Source organism: Mixophyes fleayi, chromosome 3, assembly GCF_038048845.1.
Source record: "Mixophyes fleayi isolate aMixFle1 chromosome 3, aMixFle1.hap1, whole genome shotgun sequence".
Lineage (NCBI taxonomy): Eukaryota > Metazoa > Chordata > Amphibia > Anura > Limnodynastidae > Mixophyes > Mixophyes fleayi.
Genome location: NC_134404.1, coordinates 10,248,035 through 10,268,603, shown reverse-complemented (window position 1 = coordinate 10,268,603; position 20,569 = coordinate 10,248,035). Strand labels below are relative to the sequence as shown.

Here is a 20,569-nt window from a genome sequence, read left to right as displayed (position 1 = left end):
ATTTATCGCATCAGACAATATTTATTGGTGACAATACTTACGAACATTACACATTATACTAACAATCATCAGATAGGGAGAGCAGATAATCAGCGACAAATGACTGCCATCACTGACTCTGCTAGTCATACATCCCACAATAGACACCAGACATTCAGCTATCTAGGGCAGCAATTATACTTCCACTGCAAATATTCAGACAGGCCCCTTCTGCAACCTTTGGTGGTACTGACTCCCCAGTCCAGTAGTACCAAGTTGGGCTTTTCATTATTATTATTAGTAGTAGTAGTAGTATTATAACTATAATTATTTGGGTCATTCTTAGCTGCAGAAGATGCACCATCATTATTTCCATCCGAAAACCCCATCAGGTAGGATCCATTTATAACAGCAGTATTTTTATCCTAGGTTAAGACATGAAATTGACCCCAAACATGCATTTCTAAGAAGATAACCCCTGAAAAGGAATATGTAGCTTTATGGACAATTGATGAGATAGTGCTCAAGATATGATACTCAAAAAAAGTCAACAGATTTCCTGCATTCTGTGAGAACGATTTCTGAAAAACCACTAAAACTCAATTCTCTTGTAATGATAGGATTTATGTGTTCCTGGTTATATATTTATTGTCTTTTAGTGATGCACGCTTTGTTCATTGTAGATCATGCTTCTGTTTATTATTACATTTGGATAAGTGTCAGCCCATGGGCTATATAAACTATATTTATATAAATATTGGTATATCTGTTCTTGTATGAATTAGACATCCATGCTGCATGTAATAAAGGTTTGCCTTTCATTTGACTCTGCATCCAGAAATATTACTTTTCCTTATTACTTTGATGTTTCTGCTGGTTGGACAAAGCTCTGAGAAACCAGGATACAGAAACCTACTGGAACTTCCCTTGCAGAATAACTGTGAGGCCACAGATGTAAACAAGTATTACCTTTCATTTTCTGTATAGTGGAATAGTACTATAGTCATTCCTGGCCCTTCAGAGCGAGCTTCAGAAAAGGGGTCAGTGTCAGATGATGCAAATCCATTTTTCGCTTCTGATGTAACAAGCTTTTGATTTTATGCCATTACATGAATAAGATAAGCTTATATATTCATTTTAATTGTATTAATTTATGTAATGCATTAATTATACTGATTTTAATTGTAATGATTCATGTGCTGCATTGATTATATTGATTTATTTGAATTTTTGGGGGGTTGTTTTGTCCTGTGTTGTCTCATTCTGTGGTTGTTTAATATGAGCATGATGAGCATGTGAGATATGAAAGGAATGTTTGCATAAGACCTCTGTGTGTGACGCCAAATGAATGTGAAAGATGAGTGACATTAAACTCCAATGTATGACACTAGGAGGGTTTTTTAACTGTCACTGTTTCAGCGACTGAGTAGGGAATATGGGCCTGATTCATTAAGGATCTTAACTTGAGAAACTTCTTATTTCAGTCTCCTGGACAAAACCATGTTACAATGCAAGGGGTGCAAATTAGTATTCTGTCTTGCACATAAGTTAAATACTGACTGTTTTTTCATGTAGCACACAAATACTTGATAGCTTATTTGTACACTGAAATTTAAAGTTGATATTTGTGTGCTACATGATATTTTGTGAGACCTTCCAATTGGACGTGGTTGCAAGGGTCTTTCTGGAATACAGTATTCTTACAATACAGGGTAAGAACTTCGCCATCTGATAGCCGGGTGATTGTGTGGCCAGATAGTTGGACAAGAGTCAGTCTCTGCTGATATTTGGTATACCAGAAGGTGAAACACGGGCAGATATCACTGGTATAGCAAGAACAGTACACTAATTGAATGTGCTTAGTTTTATGTTTTGCTATCCTCCAACCAAATATAGAGATCAGGAAACACCCAATTACATTGTGATATGATTCTGTCACCGTGCTACAAATGTGCCAAGTGAGGCAGGGAACAGAACTAATCCTTGGTGGACATTCCTCATGGAACTCCCTCAAGTATCACAAACATGGTTTGATTGCTGTAAGATATTTGAAAAAATAGAATGGGAAAAGACAGGCTAAACTAGCCTTCCCTATTATAGGTAACTTTGATAAACATGTTTTAGATGAATTAAGGAGTGTTACATGTAAAGATGTTAGAGAATGGAAATCTTATTGTTTATCTGTTTCAGGATCAGTAAACATGTCCACTAAAACTGGATGTCCGCCACCTTATTTGGCAAAAACAATGGTTGTTAAAAGAGCCCTAGAGGAATGAGAGCCTAGGGAGAATTGTTTAAATCTTTTTTAAACACAACTATCTACCACAGCATCTATTTCCCAAACAACACCACCAGGTGGCTCTACCCTCATCCAATACATAGGTTGCCTTGTTCACCTTCCCTCATGATATTTGAGCAGAACACAAAGAAAGTTGGAACTTTGTTGCAATAGAGTTGAATACATAGGACATTGTATATCCGTAGGATATAGGCATTTGACAACCAAAAGGGTTAAGGCCATTGAACAGGTAACCAAAAGGTAAGAAACAGGTTTGTGTCATTCTAGGTATGACAGTTGTAGGCAATATAAATAAACAGAAAAAAAGCACATAATATATCCATCCTAAGTTACCTTATAACCATCCAAATTATCACCATCACTCACATAATTTATATAAATGTATTTAATAACTAGATAAAATATATAAAAATATATTAAACAAATTATATTAAACATAGCCCAATAAAAAAATAACAATAAGAAAAATCACCAAATTATATCAATTAAAATGAAATTAAATAAAAGATAATTTTGTAGCGAGGGTGCTCACGTCAAAACCCAATATATCTTATTATCACATTTTATAATAATTCAAGAATCACTGTCTATAGATACATTTGCATAAATTGTCCTCCAGGTCCTATAACTGTGTATAATTATAGGTTAATGTTTAATAGGTTCACCACCAGGTGGAGATATTTCATCCCAACTCACAGTCACCAGGTCTATGAAGAACTGTTAGTGTCTTAATAGAAATACAGTGGATTTAAACTTGTAGAGCTGCCAAGAACATATACTCGCAGGTATCAGCTTCTTCTGGGATTTAATTACTGGTCACTACTTCCTGTCATTAGTTCCCGTGTAACCACACAAACCCACCAAGGTGTCGATCTCTAACCTTGTTTGTGTAGTCAATGGATCGCAGCTGTTATGACCCTTCATATTGGCAGCCGTTATTACTTTCCACTGAAGACTTTGATCCTTAGGTATCATAATATGGTGATCAAATTCCCATTTCCCAAAATGAACTTTTTACGTGTTTCACTGCTTAATCTTAATGTGGTTTCCAAAGAGATTAGAAGTCACTGAGCAATGCTGTCCTTTTAAACAGAGAAGATCCAAACGAATTTCACATAGTTAATTGGCTACAGGTATTAACTAAGCACATTAATTAAAACAGTCTAAACCTCAAAAATAACATATAACATTATTTTGTAGAGTGGATGTGGCAACTTGGATGGTAACAGTAAGTCAATAATTTATCTAGTGAAATAAATCCTTGTTCAAAATAATATCATTAATAAAACATAAACTAAATAAAACAAACCAAAAATGTATCAAAAAATAAACTCAAAATGTATAATACTCCTATTCCGAGAACAGAACCCACAATCTAAATTCTATAAAGGTGTCATCTTATCAATTAAACCACAGTTCGAGTATACATATTCAATGGTTCAAGTAAAATTTAATACAATAATATTAGTACTTCTATAAACTACGGGCCTGATTCATTAAGGATCTTAACTTAAGAAACTTCTTATTTCAGTCTTCTGGACAAAACCATGTTACAATGCAAGGGGTGCAAATTAGTATTCTGTTTTGCACATAAGTTAAATACTGACTGTTTTTTCATGTAACCCACAAATACTTGATAGCTTATTTGTACACTGAAATTTAAAGTTTATATTTGTGTGCTACATGAAAAAACAGTGTGTGTGTATGAGGGGCCAGTGTATATATATATTGTGTGTGTGTATGAGGGGCCAGTGTGTATATATATATATATATATATATTATGTGGGGGGAAGTGTGTTAATATTATGTGTGTGTGAGGGGCCATTCTTTTTATATTACGTGTGAGGGAAGGGGGGTCTTAATATAATGTGGGAGGTATGCTATTAATTTAATGATAGAGTGCAGGTGGGGGCTAATTATTGGGTGCTATTTTATTTGTGGGGTGATGGTGGGGCAATTAAATTTAATAGCGGGGCCTATCATTTTAAGATGGGGTGATTGGACCTTTAATTTAATGCTGTGGTGGTTTGGGAGCTATTAATTGAAAGTGGGGCTGTTTGGGGAAAATGAGGTGTATCCATTAAATGTGATTATGAATTTTTTAATGCCTGGGATGGTTGTGGGAAATGGTTATATTTATTAGACGTAAATGATATTTAATTTATTACTGGGAGTGTTTGGAGGGAGGGAAATAGGTTTATTTTTTAAATGGGAAATGGGAATATATTAATTTAATGTTGGAGCTGGTTGGAGGGAAATAGGTCTATTTATTAAATGCAGTATAACGATAAAGGAGGGCACAGTGTGATGAGGGACAGTAATGAGGGGCCGCAGTGTGATGCAGGGGGAGCAGCATGATGTGCGGCGGCACATAGCTTAACCTTCTACTTAACTATAGGAGTATATGCTATGCTAAAAAAATATAGTGCTATGGATTGTTTCAGGAAGGAGGGAGGAGGGGGGGGGGGCGAAACCAGTATCTTGCCTAAGGCCCCATGAGGTCTAAATCCGGCTCTGTCTGGAATAGGTCACCATAGTCTCCAGTATATCTTAGGACCGTGATCTGTACATCTTGTGGCATGCAGTTCCTCTGTTCCACCAGAGGTGCTGCTGTTGTCAGTTTTGTGAACTTTACCTGTGAGGCGTTAATCTCTGCTCTCACCTGATTACCTGCACCTGCCTCTCTGGCTTCATATCCCTGCCCTGTGCACTGTTCATGTTTGTTCTTGTGTAGAAGCTGCTGTGCTGAATTCCAGCTGTATTCAGTCTTTTGTTTCAGTTAGCTTTCTGCCATCCTGCATCCCTTCAGATTCCTGATCCCGGCTGCTTCCTGTATCACTGGACAGTTACGATGTTACACCTTTCAGCTTTCCATCTTCATGCAGACCTCCCAAGCTGTTATCCTGTAAGTGCTACTTCTTATTATTACTTCACGTTTGTGTTCTCCTGCACTTCTGTGACTTTGGCTCCTATAATATTGTGGCTGTTATTATTTTTGCTCCATATCCTGCACTGTTCTCTTTCCAGCACGTGTTACTCTCCAGCTTAAAAGGGCTCCAGTAACTTCCCATCAAGTGTGTTAACCATAATGGGCCTGATTCATTAAAGAAAGTAAGGCAAACAAATGAGTAAGTTTTCTCCTGGACAAAACCATGTTACAATGCAAGGGGTGCATACTAGTTTTTTTTATTTTGCACATAACCTATATACTGTCTGTTTTTTCATGTAGCACACAAATACTTGATAGCTTATTTGTACACTGAAATTTAAAGCTGATCTAGGTTTGCTTTACTTTCCGGTGGTAATCGTATTAACGATCCTGAAAATTCAGACAGGCCTTAGTTCTACAAAAAAAAAAAAAGCAATTCTGACAAAATGAATACAATATAAGTAAACTTACCTGAACACCGAAGCTGCAGATCTCCGATGGATGCGGCATGCTGACAGGCAGTCATTCTGAAGACACAGGACTCCGGCACTTCAGTTTGACGTCAACGCGACTTACGTCAATGTTAAAGTGGCAATGTCTGGGCCCCACAGGTTAAGTGTTTAAACACTTAGTGCAGACCTGCTGGGGTAATACTGTTATCCTATAGCAATAGGGAGCTCATCATCCACTGTGTCTGACCCTCTTCTGCTACTTACACCGAGGGGTGCAGGGAGGTGATCCCTGGTCTGCAGTACTACTGTGCTGGAGTCCTGCATATAATCCCTGCACACATAGGACAAGGTGGTAGAGGGTGCAGGGGTGGGTTACTTATGCTGATGGGAGGGTTACAGTGTTATTATAGTATTTATGTAGAGGTCAGTGGCCCATTACAGGTTGCTGCACACTGACCTATGTATAAGCAGCAGGTGTTCTGGTTCTCTGCTGGAGTTAGGGCACAATGGTGCTGCAATGCTACGTTTGTGTTAGAGGTTAGCAACATTTGAAGTGTTCAGAGGAATATTCCCCTTGTTACACAGCAGAATGACTTCACCATACAAGCCACACCCCATTCCACACAAACACGCCTAATCCGCCCAACTTCACCCACTTTATGTTTAAGCCCAACTCACTTCTCCAAAGGCCCGAACCTTCCTGGTCTGCTAATTTGCGCCACAGAACAAGTTTGATTTCTGAGAAATTTTGCAGCAAGTTCACTCACCTCTCGTCTGTATGTACTAAGAATGTGATATCTCCCTTATACGTTGCTCAGGATGTGTCCTCTCAGTGTCTGATTTCTAGAAACTACAAAGTGTTGAGATCACCTTTTCATTGCACCCAAACCTCCTTCACATGTTCAGACTTACTATTACTGTAATTGAATAAATAAATAACCACACGGACACCGATGTAAATGTGGCAAAAGGTCAATGTTTTTATTAAACAAAAATGGTGTTGGACAGAGCAATGCGAGTCAGCTAACAACTAATGGCAAAACCAAACAATGGAAAATCAAATTGCCATTACACCACTGGTCCCAGGATATAATCCTTTATAACTGGCCGGTGCTAAACCGGACGTCAGAGTGACTACACCGCTTCTGGACTCACAAGGACGTGTCCACATGAGGCAGGTCCAGGATCCTCCACACGAAAAAACCAAGGGGGGAATTCAATTGGCCGCGTTAGTTGAAAAAATAATGCAGCACGCGCACTATTACCATTATTATGGTAATAGTGCGCGTAAATACCAATATTACAGTTGCTTTAACACCGGCTTTTTGCTCGCAGCTCCCCGATCTGCAAGCAGAAAGCCGGGTTACTATTACCGTAATAGCGGTAATACAAGTAACGGCAACGGTACTTCGCTCCCCCCCCCCCCCAATAGTCAGGTTACTTCAAAGGGAGCAGTGACCTGTGGCCAATCAGCGGTAGAGCCCTATGAATTAGTCACTGACTGCAAATGCTCTCCCACCTATTGTGCCTTCTCTGTGATCGGGAAAAAAACAGTCGGTTAACACAGACAAGAATACGATAAAACAGTTGCAAAGAGACTCAGCATCCACTGGGCGAGAAAATATATACAGAAGCCTAAGACCCTCCCTGCGGATATTACTGTCTGAGAATGCAAAAGACTTAAACCCGACGAGTAAGTGAATGACGCTCCCAAAAACACATGAGTTTGGCTTATTTCCTGAAATATCTCACTTTCACTTTCTCATTGCTTCTATCCCTTCCACTCACACTCTGCCTGGCAACTGCCGATCATCTATCTGATCATTTTCCTATTGGACAAAGGTGCAATACTGACACTTGTTCTCTGAGTTACGGCGCTGTTAGAAGTGAACTTCTCTCTGCAAAGTTTGTGCTGTTATTGTTCCAGGTCCCCTAATATATCACACACAGGAGGAGGATGCACCCCCTCTTCCTGCTTATCCTGGGGGTCTCAGGGGTGTATTCTGGTGAGTATTTTTAACATTTATTCTGTTTGTCTTTTTATGTATTGTCTGTGTTTCCATCTAGAGTTTAATCAACTTTACATTCTAAATAGTGAAAAAGATAAAATAGCACAAAGTAATCATGGAAGTTATTATAATTGATTATTCTAAGCCCAGCGAGCCAGTATTAGTGTATATATATTTATATAACCAGTGACAGAGGTCGTAGTGGTGTACATAGTAAAATACAATTACTGGGGGACATTTTAAAACTTTGCACAAAAATTACCAGGGAATTTTTTGTTACTACTTTCATCATCAATGTTTATATAGTGCCTCAGACTCCACAGCACCTGACAAATCGCACAGATGACATACATACAACAGTATAATTAATAAACGGGACAAGGATTGAGCAGAGTATTGAATGCATGGATGTAAATAACAGAACAAATCACATGCAATACAGAAACAATTCAGCATAAGACATGATAATGACAACAAGGATGATAGAGAGGACTCACATGAAACATAGGTGTTAGAGGGCCCTGCTCGTAAGACCTCACATTCTAAATGAGGGAGTAAGGAGCAAAGTGGACTTTAAGTTTAGAAAACCAGACGGGTAGCTAACCGGGTAAAACTGCAGAAGGGTGGGTTTAGTAGTATTAGGGTAGGTAGAAGTGTAAATTGGGATGGGAAGAAGGGAGAACAGGGGCGTTAAGGGATAAAAGGATGAGGGGGTAGTGTGGGGACATATCGAAATCAGTCAATGTAACGCAGGTAGATATACATGGTGCTACAGATGAGTAATACAGTGAACATACTACAAATGGAGTGGTGTATAACATTGTGGCAGATGGTGGTTAGTCTGATAATTCAGACAATGTACAAGTTGGAGAGTGGGCCCTAGTCCTGTACATATTGGGTTCAAATGCCACGCAAAATTCTTCATGCTTGAAATGACATGCTTTACGATGCAGGGTCGCAGATCGCTTTTTACACCTTGATTTGGATATATCTACAGAGTGGCATAATTACTTTAATTCACAAAAGGGTCTTGTATGTTACACCCCTTGGCTATCTGTCTTTTGTTGGTATTAATGGGTAATAAATATACTCCTCTCACTTCACTCATCACACGGTGCTTCCACCTGAGTCTACTTTACAAGCTTGCGGGCAGTGGAAGGGATTCCCACCACCAGGGGTTGACTCGGGACACTCGTCGCACCTCACACCAGGTTCTGCAATAATAAATACTCTCTGACACAGATTTAAGTCGTTGCAAAGATCTTAAGTATATTTATTGCAGTTGAATAAAATTAGTAATTGTAAGACAAGGAGGCGAACGAAAGATACAACAGTGTCTTTACTTCTCGTACAGTAAAACAACAGGATATAAAACTACACACTTTAAACACTAGGTCAACGCATCTCCATTGTTGGTAGGAGTCACAGCAAGGTTTCCCACCCACCTTAGCCATGAAAAATTTCCACAGGCAAAAGAGTCTTTCAACACAAGGTCCAGAGAGTCTTGATATCTGGCTGCTCTTGGCCACTTGGCCAACTCTCCACCAGTTTAGTGGGGCTCCAGATATCAGTCTCCCCAGTCCTCTGGGTGCACCAATATACCCAGAACCTGGCAAGTATCTCCCAATGGAGTGTGGTGCTGACAGGTCACAAAATGGAGCAACAGTCTGCTTCCCCAGGTACAAGACAACGATGATCACTGGGTCTGCTGGTAGAGAACAGAAACTCCACACCAGTCAGCCCCACACCTTCCAAGAATCAATCCTCAGACTGAATACCACCCTGAAGTGGCTCCTTTAGTCCATGGTCAAATTCCCACAGGTAAAAAACACCTCGGTCTCTCCTTTTTGATCATTGGTGGGTGCTGGGCCAGGGAGTTGGAGTGGGAGCGGAGATGATCTGGCCTTCCACAGTGGCTCCCCTGCTGTGTCCCTGCCACAATGTCTGCGCCAATCAGGTGGAAGACAGTGGGCAATACTTATCTTTCCTCACCTCCAGATCTTAGATAACGCATAGTCCCTCCTGAAATTTACCTCTTCCACACTTGTTACATGTCAGGGCTTCCAACTTTCCCTCATTTCCTGTACTTTCCTTCTTACTCCCCCATATGTCTGCAATAAGTTCTACCCCTGTCCTCCAGGCACAATTTAAGAACCGGTCATGGAATAGCAGTCCATGTAATCCCTGTGGATTGACGGGCTGTTGGGAAATGTTCTCTTGACAGTGTGGCCCAGTCCCATCACATCTTGTATCAGTCTAATATAGTGGCAATTATTTATAGCTCATTAACTTTCTTAGATGTCTTAATTGCTGCTAATATAGCTGTTATGACTCCTTTGCTCTCCCTTTTTCTATTAATGAGCTATGACTCCTGCTTAGTGACTAGTCTCTCTTTATCTCTATAACATTGTGGCGGGTACCTTTTCCTATCCATTGCTTGTAATGTGTTAACCCATTCACCACTTATGTAGAGTAGTCCAGTTTCTTCTATTCTCTCTTCTTAGATGGCCTTTCCTTTCTCACTCAGCCTCAAGCCCGTCCATTTTTTCAGAGTGGTCAATCAGCCGCCATAACTATCACCAGCATCTCTTCACTTTCAACTGTTTCCCCTGTCTCTCGCCCCTTTATGAGACCTTTAAACCCCATCTTGCATGTATGTCTAATGAATATAAATAAATATGGGAGGAAAAAAATAACCATGACTGATTCCCAGGACCTATAGAAAATATAAACATTAAATAATACCCTTTTTAACTACTGGACATAGGGACCTATTTATTAATCATTATTTTACTGTAAATTCCCCATGTTTTCAGGGAATACATGCAAATCTAACTAACCTTCAAATTTATTATTAGTGCATCACAGCCTTCGTTTTTTTTTCGAAATACAGAGCAGTCCTTATAGATGTCTGTGTGGACTGCTACTTACCGCTATTTAAGAAGCAATGAAAAGCCTTTTACACATACGGTAATGTACACCAGCTCAGGCACATACAGGCATGTACAGCTCAGGCTGGCATACATTAGCGTATATGCAATTTTTCAGATCTGCTCTATGGGGTTGCGATAGAGGGATCTTCAGATCCCTCACCGCATATTACTGCTCTCCCCTCTGGTCACTATCGCAAATGTGGTCACTTTGCGATAGTGACTATAGGAAACCTGGTAGAAGGGTCTTCCAAGAAAACAGCAGTCACAAAAGACTCACAGGGGTCTCGGACCACACCAGCAAGCGCACCTAGCAAGCCTACCAAGATCTTGGGACTAATAGGTCGCCTGTCATCAGAAACAACGGGCGCTTTCATGTCCAGCCACGCAACGCCCTAGAGATCAATAATTCTTTGGTTACATCAAGCAAACTGTACAATCTGGAGATAAAGGAGATCCCAGCCAGCATGACGGACATCGCCGCTGTGAGGGAATGGTGTCTCCTGTCCGATGCCTGTTCTTCGAGTTCATTCACTCTCTGGAAGGACCTGGCTCCTTTCGGTCTGACTCTCCTGCTGTGCTCTGAGTTACCATCTCCGGATCAGCTTAGTTCTACTCCGCTACTGTCTCTGTTGAACTGCCGATGTACCAGTGACTCACCTGCTGTTATGCTGAGTTACCATCTCCGGATCAGCTATAGTTCCATTCCTCTATTGCCTTCAGTGAACTACTGCCGCAGTACCAATACTCTCCTGCTGTTGCTCTAAACTCACTATCATCGATTCAGCCATCATTCTATTATTGAACTGTCGCTGTCCCAGACACTCCTGCTGCTACTCTGCACTACAATTGGGCCAGCTTTAATGCTACTTCTCCAGTACTCTTCTGAGTTGCCGTCATCTTTCCTCCATGTCAGGCTCTGCCTACCCACCCTGCCAAACACTCATCCAGGGGACTGTGACCTGCGGAATAGGGGCAACAAAGTCCATACCCCCTTGCGGGGGTCACTGGTGAACACCACCTACCCGTTAGATTCCGCGCCCCTGAATGAGCAATATCACCTGGCAGTTACAAGGGACCCACTAAATATCCACGGGATTCGTGACAGTAAGAACTGGCCAGAATGTCTAATCCCCCGGTGGAGCCTTCTGCTAAAGATATGTTACAACACCTTATTGCACGGGTCGAAGAGCAGGACAATATTCAACGTCAGCTTCTACAGTATTTCCAAACCCTGGCTGGTCGTCTGGACACGCTTCAAGCAGCCCAATCTGTTGTCTCTGTTTCTCCACCTGAGCAACCTCTTGGTCACCTGGCTTCCCCTGCAACTACCTCTACGCTCAGGCTACCTACTCCAGCTAAATTCGACGGTGACCCAAAATTTTGTCGTGGCTTTCTAAATCAGTGGTCAATCCAATTTGAACTCCAGTCTCAAAACTTTCCCACTGACAGGACTAAAGTGGCTTATATTGTCTCTTTGTTAACCGGTCAAGCACTGACTTGGGCCTCCCCACTCTGGGAGATGGATGATCCTCTTCTTAGCAACTATGCCTCCTTCCTGGTTACGTTTCACCGGATTTTCAATGAACTCGGTCGAGTCTCCTCTGCTTCCGCTGGCATCCTCAGAATGCGCCAAAGGAACCACTCTGTAGTGCAATATGTTATTGAGTTCTGCACATTATCTTCTGAGTTATCTTGGAACAATGGCGCCTTAGTAGCTGCCTTCTGGCAAGGCTTGTCGGATCGCATTAAGGATGTGTTGGCATCGCATCAGCTACCCACCACCTTCGGCGCCATTATCTCTCTCTGTAATAGAGTGGATCTGCAGTTCCGGGAAAGGTTGGCAGAAAAGGATCAGTCCCGACGCTCTACCTTTAGACCAGTCCCGCGCCATGTGCTGCAGCTCTCTGCTGCTAATGAGCCTATGCAAATCGGAAGGACCCGTTTGACTTCTGAGGAGCGCGACAGGAGACGCCGAGACAAGCTGTGCATATATTGTGGCAATTCCGGTCACTTTCTTTATACATTACTGTACCTGTTCTTACCATCATCATATACTGTACATGTATTATATATCTGTCACTGTCTGTATACTAGTATACATTACTGTACCTGTTATTACCATCATCATATACTGTACATGTATTATACACCTGTCACTCTCTGTATACTAGTATACATTACTGTACCTGTTATTACCATCATCATATACTGTACATGTATTATACACCTGTCACTCTCTGTATACTAGTATACATTACTGTACCTGTTATTACCATCATCATATACTGTACATGTATTATACACCTGTCACTCTCTGTATACTAGTATACATTACTGTACCTGTTATTACCATCATCATATACTGTACATGTATTATACACCTGTCACTCTCTGTATACTAGTATACATTACTGTACCTGTTATTACCATCATCATATACTGTACATGTATTATACACCTGTCACTCTCTGTATATTAGTATACATTACTGTACCTGTTATTACCATCATCATATACTGTACATGTATTATACACCTGTCACTCTCTGTATACTAGTATACATTACTGTACCTGTTATTACCATCATCATATACTGTACATGTATTATACACCTGTCACTCTCTGTATACTAGTATACATTACTGTACCTGTTATTACCATCATCATATACTGTACATGTATTATACACCTGTCACTCTCTGTATACTAGTATACATTACTGTACCTGTTCTTACCATCATCATATACTGTACATGTATTATACACCTGTCACTCTCTGTATACTAGTATACATTACTGTACCTGTTATTACCATCATATAGTGTACATGTATTATACACCTGTCACTCTCTGTATACTAGTATACATTACTGTACCTGTTATTACCATCATATAGTGTACATGTATTATATACCTGTCACTCTCTGTATACTAGTATACATTATTGTAACTGTTCTTACAATCATCATATACTGTACATGTATTATACACCTGTCACTCTCTGTATACTAGTATACATTACTGTACCTGTTATTACCATCATCATATACTGTACATGTATTATACACCTGTCACTCTCTGTATACTAGTATACATTACTGTACCTGTTATTATCATAATCATATACTGTACATGTATTATACACCTGTCACTCTCTGTATACTAGTATACATTACTGTACCTGTTATTACCATCATTATATACTGTACGTGTATTATACACCTGTCACTCTCTGTATACTAGTATACATTACTGTACCTGTTATTACCATCATCATATACTGTACATGTATTATACACCTGTCACTCTCTGTATACTAGTATACATTACTGTACCTGTTATTACCATCATCATATACTGTGCATGTATTATACACCTGTCACACTCTGTATACTAGTATACATTACTGTACCTGTTATTACCATCATTATATACTGTACATGTATTATACACCTGTCACTCTCTGTATACTAGTATACATTACTGTACCTGTTATTACCATCATCATATACTGTACATGTATTATACACCTGTCACTCTCTGTATACTAGTATACATTACTGTACCTGTTATTATCATAATCATATACTGTACATGTATTATACACCTGTCACTCTCTGTATACTAGTATACATTACTGTACCTGTTATTACCATCATTATATACTGTACGTGTATTATACACCTGTCACTCTCTGTATACTAGTATACATTACTGTACCTGTTATTACCATCATCATATACTGTACATGTATTATACACCTGTCACTCTCTGTATACTAGTATACATTACTGTACCTGTTATTACCATCATCATATACTGTACATGTATTATACACCTGTCACTCTCTGTATACTAGTATACATTACTGTACCTGTTATTACCATCATCATATACTGTACATGTGTTATACACCTGTCACTCTCTGTATACTAGTATACATTACTGTACCTGTTATTACCATCATCATATACTGTACATGTGTTATACACCTGTCACTCTCTGTATACTAGTATACATTACTGTACCTGTTATTACCATCATCATATACTGTACATGTATTATACACCTGTCACTCTCTGTATACTAGTATACATTACTGTACCTGTTATTACCATCATCATATACTGTACATGTATTATATACCTGTCACTCTCTGTATACTAGTATACATTACTGTACCTGTTATTACCATCATCATATACTGTACATGTATCATACACCTGTCACTCTCTGTATACTAGTCTACATTACTGTACCTGTTATTACCATCATCATATACTGTACATGTATTATACACCTGTCACTCTCTGTATACTAGTATACATTACTGTACCTGTTATTACCATCATCATATACTGTACATGTATTATACACCTGTCACTCTCTGTATACTAGTATACATTACTGTACCTGTTATTACCATCATCATATACTGTACATGTATTATACACCTGTCACTCTCTGTATACTAGTATACATTACTGTACCTGTTCTTACCATCATCATATACTGTACATGTGTTATACACCTGTCACTCTCTGTATACTAGTATACATTACTGTACCTGTTATTACCATCATCATATACTGTACATGTATTATACACCTGTCACTCTCTGTATACTAGTATACATTACTGTACCTGTTATTACCATCATCATATACTGTACATGTATTATATACCTGTCACTCTCTGTATACTAGTATACATTACTGTACCTGTTATTACCATCATCATATACTGTACATGTATCATACACCTGTCACTCTCTGTATACTAGTCTACATTACTGTACCTGTTATTACCATCATCATATACTGTACATGTATTATACACCTGTCACTCTCTGTATACTAGTATACATTACTGTACCTGTTATTACCATCATCATATACTGTACATGTATTATACACCTGTCACTCTCTGTATACTAGTATACATTACTGTACCTGTTATTACCATCATCATATACTGTACATGTATTATACACCTGTCACTCTCTGTATACTAGTATACATTACTGTACCTGTTCTTACCATCATCATATACTGTACATGTATTATACACCTGTCACTCTCTGTATACTAGTATACATTACTGTACCTGTTATTACCATCATATAGTGTACATGTATTATACACCTGTCACTCTCTGTATACTAGTATACATTACTGTACCTGTTATTACCATCATATAGTGTACATGTATTATATACCTGTCACTCTCTGTATACTAGTATACATTATTGTAACTGTTCTTACCATCATCATATACTGTACATGTATTATACACCTGTCACTCTCTGTATACTAGTATACATTACTGTACCTGTTATTACCATCATCATATACTGTACATGTATTATACACCTGTCACTCTCTGTATACTAGTATACATTACTGTACCTGTTATTATCATAATCATATACTGTACATGTATTATACACCTGTCACTCTCTGTATACTAGTATACATTACTGTACCTGTTATTACCATCATTATATACTGTACGTGTATTATACACCTGTCACTCTCTGTATACTAGTATACATTACTGTACCTGTTATTACCATCATCATATACTGTACATGTATTATACACCTGTCACTCTCTGTATACTAGTATACATTACTGTACCTGTTATTACCATCATCATATACTGTGCATGTATTATACACCTGTCACACTCTGTATACTAGTATACATTACTGTACCTGTTATTACCATCATTATATACTGTACATGTATTATACACCTGTCACTCTCTGTATACTAGTATACATTACTGTACCTGTTATTACCATCATCATATACTGTACATGTATTATACACCTGTCACTCTCTGTATCCTAGTATACATTACTGTACCTGTTATTATCATAATCATATACTGTACATGTATTATACACCTGTCACTCTCTGTATACTAGTATACATTACTGTACCTGTTATTACCATCATTATATACTGTACGTGTATTATACACCTGTCACTCTCTGTATACTAGTATACATTACTGTACCTGTTATTACCATCATCATATACTGTACATGTATTATACACCTGTCACTCTCTGTATACTAGTATACATTACTGTACCTGTTATTACCATCATCATATACTGTGCATGTATTATACACCTGTCACACTCTGTATACTAGTATACATTACTGTACCTGTTATTACCATCATTATATACTGTACATGTATTATACACCTGTCACTCTCTGTATACTAGTATACATTACTGTACCTGTTATTACCATCATCATATACTGTACATGTATTATACACCTGTCACTCTCTGTATACTAGTATACATTACTGTACCTGTTATTACCATCATCATATACTGTACATGTATTATATACCTGTCACTCTCTGTATACTAGTATACATTACTGTACCTGTTATTACCATCATCATATACTGTACATGTATCATACACCTGTCACTCTCTGTATACTAGTCTACATTACTGTACCTGTTATTACCATCATCATATACTGTACATGTATTATACACCTGTCACTCTCTGTATACTAGTATACATTACTGTACCTGTTATTACCATCATCATATACTGTGCATGTATTATACACCTGTCACACTCTGTATACTAGTATACATTACTGTACCTGTTATTACCATCATTATATACTGTACATGTATTATACACCTGTCACTCTCTGTATACTAGTATACATTACTGTACCTGTTATTACCATCATTATATACTGTACATGTATTATACACCTGTCACTCTCTGTATACTAGTATACATTACTGTACCTGTTATTACCATCATCATATACTGTACATGTATTATACACCTTTCACTCTCTGTATACTAGTATACATTACTGTACCTGTTATTACCATCATCATATACTGTACATGTGTTATACACCTGTCACTCTCTGTATACTAGTATACATTACTGTACCTGTTATTACCATCATATACTGTGCATGTATTATACACCTGTCACTCTCTGTATACTAGTATACATTACTGTACCTGTTATTACCATCATCATATACTGTACATGTGTTATACACCTGTCACTCTCTGTATACTAGTATACATTACTGTACCTGTTATTACCATCATCATATACTGTACATGTATTATACACCTGTCACTCTCTGTATACTAGTATACATTACTGTACCTGTTATTACCATCATCATATACTGTACATGTATTATATACCTGTCACTCTCTGTATACTAGTATACATTACTGTACCTGTTATTACCATCATCATATACTGTACATGTATCATACACCTGTCACTCTCTGTATACTAGTCTACATTACTGTACCTGTTATTACCATCATCATATACTGTACATGTATTATACACCTGTCACTCTCTGTATACTAGTATACATTACTGTACCTGTTATTACCATCATCATATACTGTACATGTACTATACACCTGTCACTCTCTGTATACTAGTATACATTACTGTACCTGTTATTACCATCATCATATACTGTACATGTATTATACACCTGTCACTCTCTGTATACTAGTATACATTATTTTACCTGGTATTATTATTATACTGTCAGATGTTTGTATACAAGTAATAGCAAATTTATTATTATATATTATAATATATATATATATATATATATATATATATATATATATATATATATATATATATATATATATATATATATATATATTATTGATGTGATCAGTTCTCCTGTGAATAATATATGTGATATGTGACAGTCTATATGTCTCTCACAGCCAGTCACTCCCTGCAGTTTCTCAGCACATTTGTCTCTGGTAAAGGATGGGGGCTGCCAGAGTACTCTACAGTTGGATATGTGGATGATCAGCAGATTATGAATTATAACAGTGACTTACGTCTTGCACGTCCAGTGGCTCAGTGGATGAATCAACTGGGACCAGAGATCTGGAATGTTCAGACAATGAGATGTAAAAGTCACGATGTTGCATTGAAACACACTGTGATAACACCAATGAGTCGTGTCAACCAGACTGAAGGTGAGACACATTACAGTTTATATACACACAACATACACTCACTGTGTACACAGCTAACATGCACCCTACACTGTAAATACACACACTACGCTGACAGAACATACCTACTGCACTACATAGAGCAGAAGTTGCGCAGATCCAGTGTTTGGTATATAGTTTTTTTATATGCACATTTTTGTTGCTTTACAGTGGAATGTGTTTTATATGCGGAACTTTGTATATTTACAGAAAGATATGGGGCTCATTTAGAGTGAATGCAAGCCCACCAAAACTCAGTGTTTAGTACGGTTTTCTTATTTAAAGTTAGAGGAATTTGCAACCTCCGCCAAACTCTCTCAGCTGCAACAGTGACCAAGCAGCTAGTGTGTGAGAGACCCAGGGCTAGACTTACTAAAGGGCGGTTTGCTCAAACCGACGCTTTTTGGCTACTTTTGAAACCGAAGATTTACTAAGGCTCCAACCGCTGTTAAAACGGCGAGAATTGACATTTTTTAAAACCATTACATTATTGGTACATTTCCAGTTATATTATATAAATTATTAAGCCTGGTGTTCAGTCACTGTATTCTCTTTGTGACTGATATTGAGTACTGACTTATTTAGCCTTGTGATTGATCACTGTACTCTCTCTGGTTGTTAATATTGAGTACTGACGTTAATTCCCTTTGTGTTTGGTCATCATACTCTCTCCTGTTATGGCTATTGAGTACTAACTTATCTAGCCAGCATTATTTAACAAAAATAGAAGTTGGCCTAAATCTGTTTCCCCAGAGCGTAATCTGAGTTCCCAACTCTGCTGAACATTTGCCTTTTTTTCTACATTAATGGACCAAAAGTTAATTCTTGACAAAATCAAGATATAGTTCTTTACATACAAAGACATCACTGATGTCATAGTAAAAAAAAAGTACAAACTTCCAGTGAAAGACTTTGCAAACCCGAAGTTTATGATCAGATTTTCAACAACAGTACCTCCTAGTCACAGTACTCTCTCTCTTGTTATGATATTATGTGCTGACTTATTTACCCTCGTGTTCGGTCACCGTACTTTTTCTGTTAGTGACATTGTGTACCGACTTATTGGACTAGGTTATTCTGTCACTGTACTTGCCCCTAATAAGATTAGTTTCTTGTGGTTATACAAGTATCAGCATGCCCACACTGTTTATGGCATCCTGACATGGCTGGGACTTGTAGTTCCACAAAACAAAATGGCATCTGTTTATTTTTTTACTCTCATCGCCGTTTATTAACCTACACCCACCACCTAGGGGTGTAGGAAGAGGCCTATTGCACTTGGCTGGTTGTCCCTAGGGGGGGCCGTTCATTTTTTTTGGCTAACCCTGCTCCCTAGGGAATCCAGGCCAGCGCTGAGCAGCCTGGGGTTGGTTGTCATTATGGCAGGAGGACCACTGCCGCGTATCCCCCTGCTATAGTGCCGCCAACCCCGGCTGGTTTGCCTAGTGCTGGTTCCGTGAAAATCGGGACGACCCCACGCAATTTTTTTCCCAGATTTTCACGGAACCAGCAGTAGTCTGGCAGCAGTAGGGTTTATAGTGAATAGAGGGGAAACCCCACGCTTTTTTTTTTACTTTTATCTATTTTATTACAGTTTTGACAGCTGCCGGACCACCGGTTGTATAGGCAGAACAGTGTAACAGTGATGGGTTTACAAAACATGCTGCTAGGATGCAGCGTGTTGTATCTGGCATGTTTTAAAGCAAACTCAGGAGAGTTTGCTTAATCGCAGCTTCATACATTTGATACTTGTATAGCTAGAGTGGCAAATAGTCAGGAGTTTGACCTCTGTCAATTTTGGAAATAGCGATTTTGACAGAAACAAAACTCTGGCGATTTTACATGAAATCTCAGCTTCATATATCTGCGAGTTTCAATTCTCCCGAGAAAATCGCTGGATTTGCAAAATCGCAACCT

At 38.6% G+C, this 20,569-nt stretch overlaps 1 protein-coding gene across 1 annotated transcript in view; it reads left to right on the top strand.

The window, feature by feature from the left end:
* Positions 1-7,569: 7,569 nt before the first annotated feature.
* The window catches only part of LOC142143336 (BOLA class I histocompatibility antigen, alpha chain BL3-6-like), a 33,804-nt gene continuing 20,804 nt past the window's right edge, over positions 7,570-20,569 (top strand). Inside the window, exons 1-2 of the mRNA XM_075201098.1 lie at positions 7,570-7,665; positions 18,374-18,634. Of these exons, the coding sequence (XP_075057199.1) occupies positions 7,617-7,665; positions 18,374-18,634 (310 nt within the window). The 5' untranslated portion in view covers positions 7,570-7,616. The remainder of the gene's footprint in view (positions 7,666-18,373; positions 18,635-20,569) is intronic.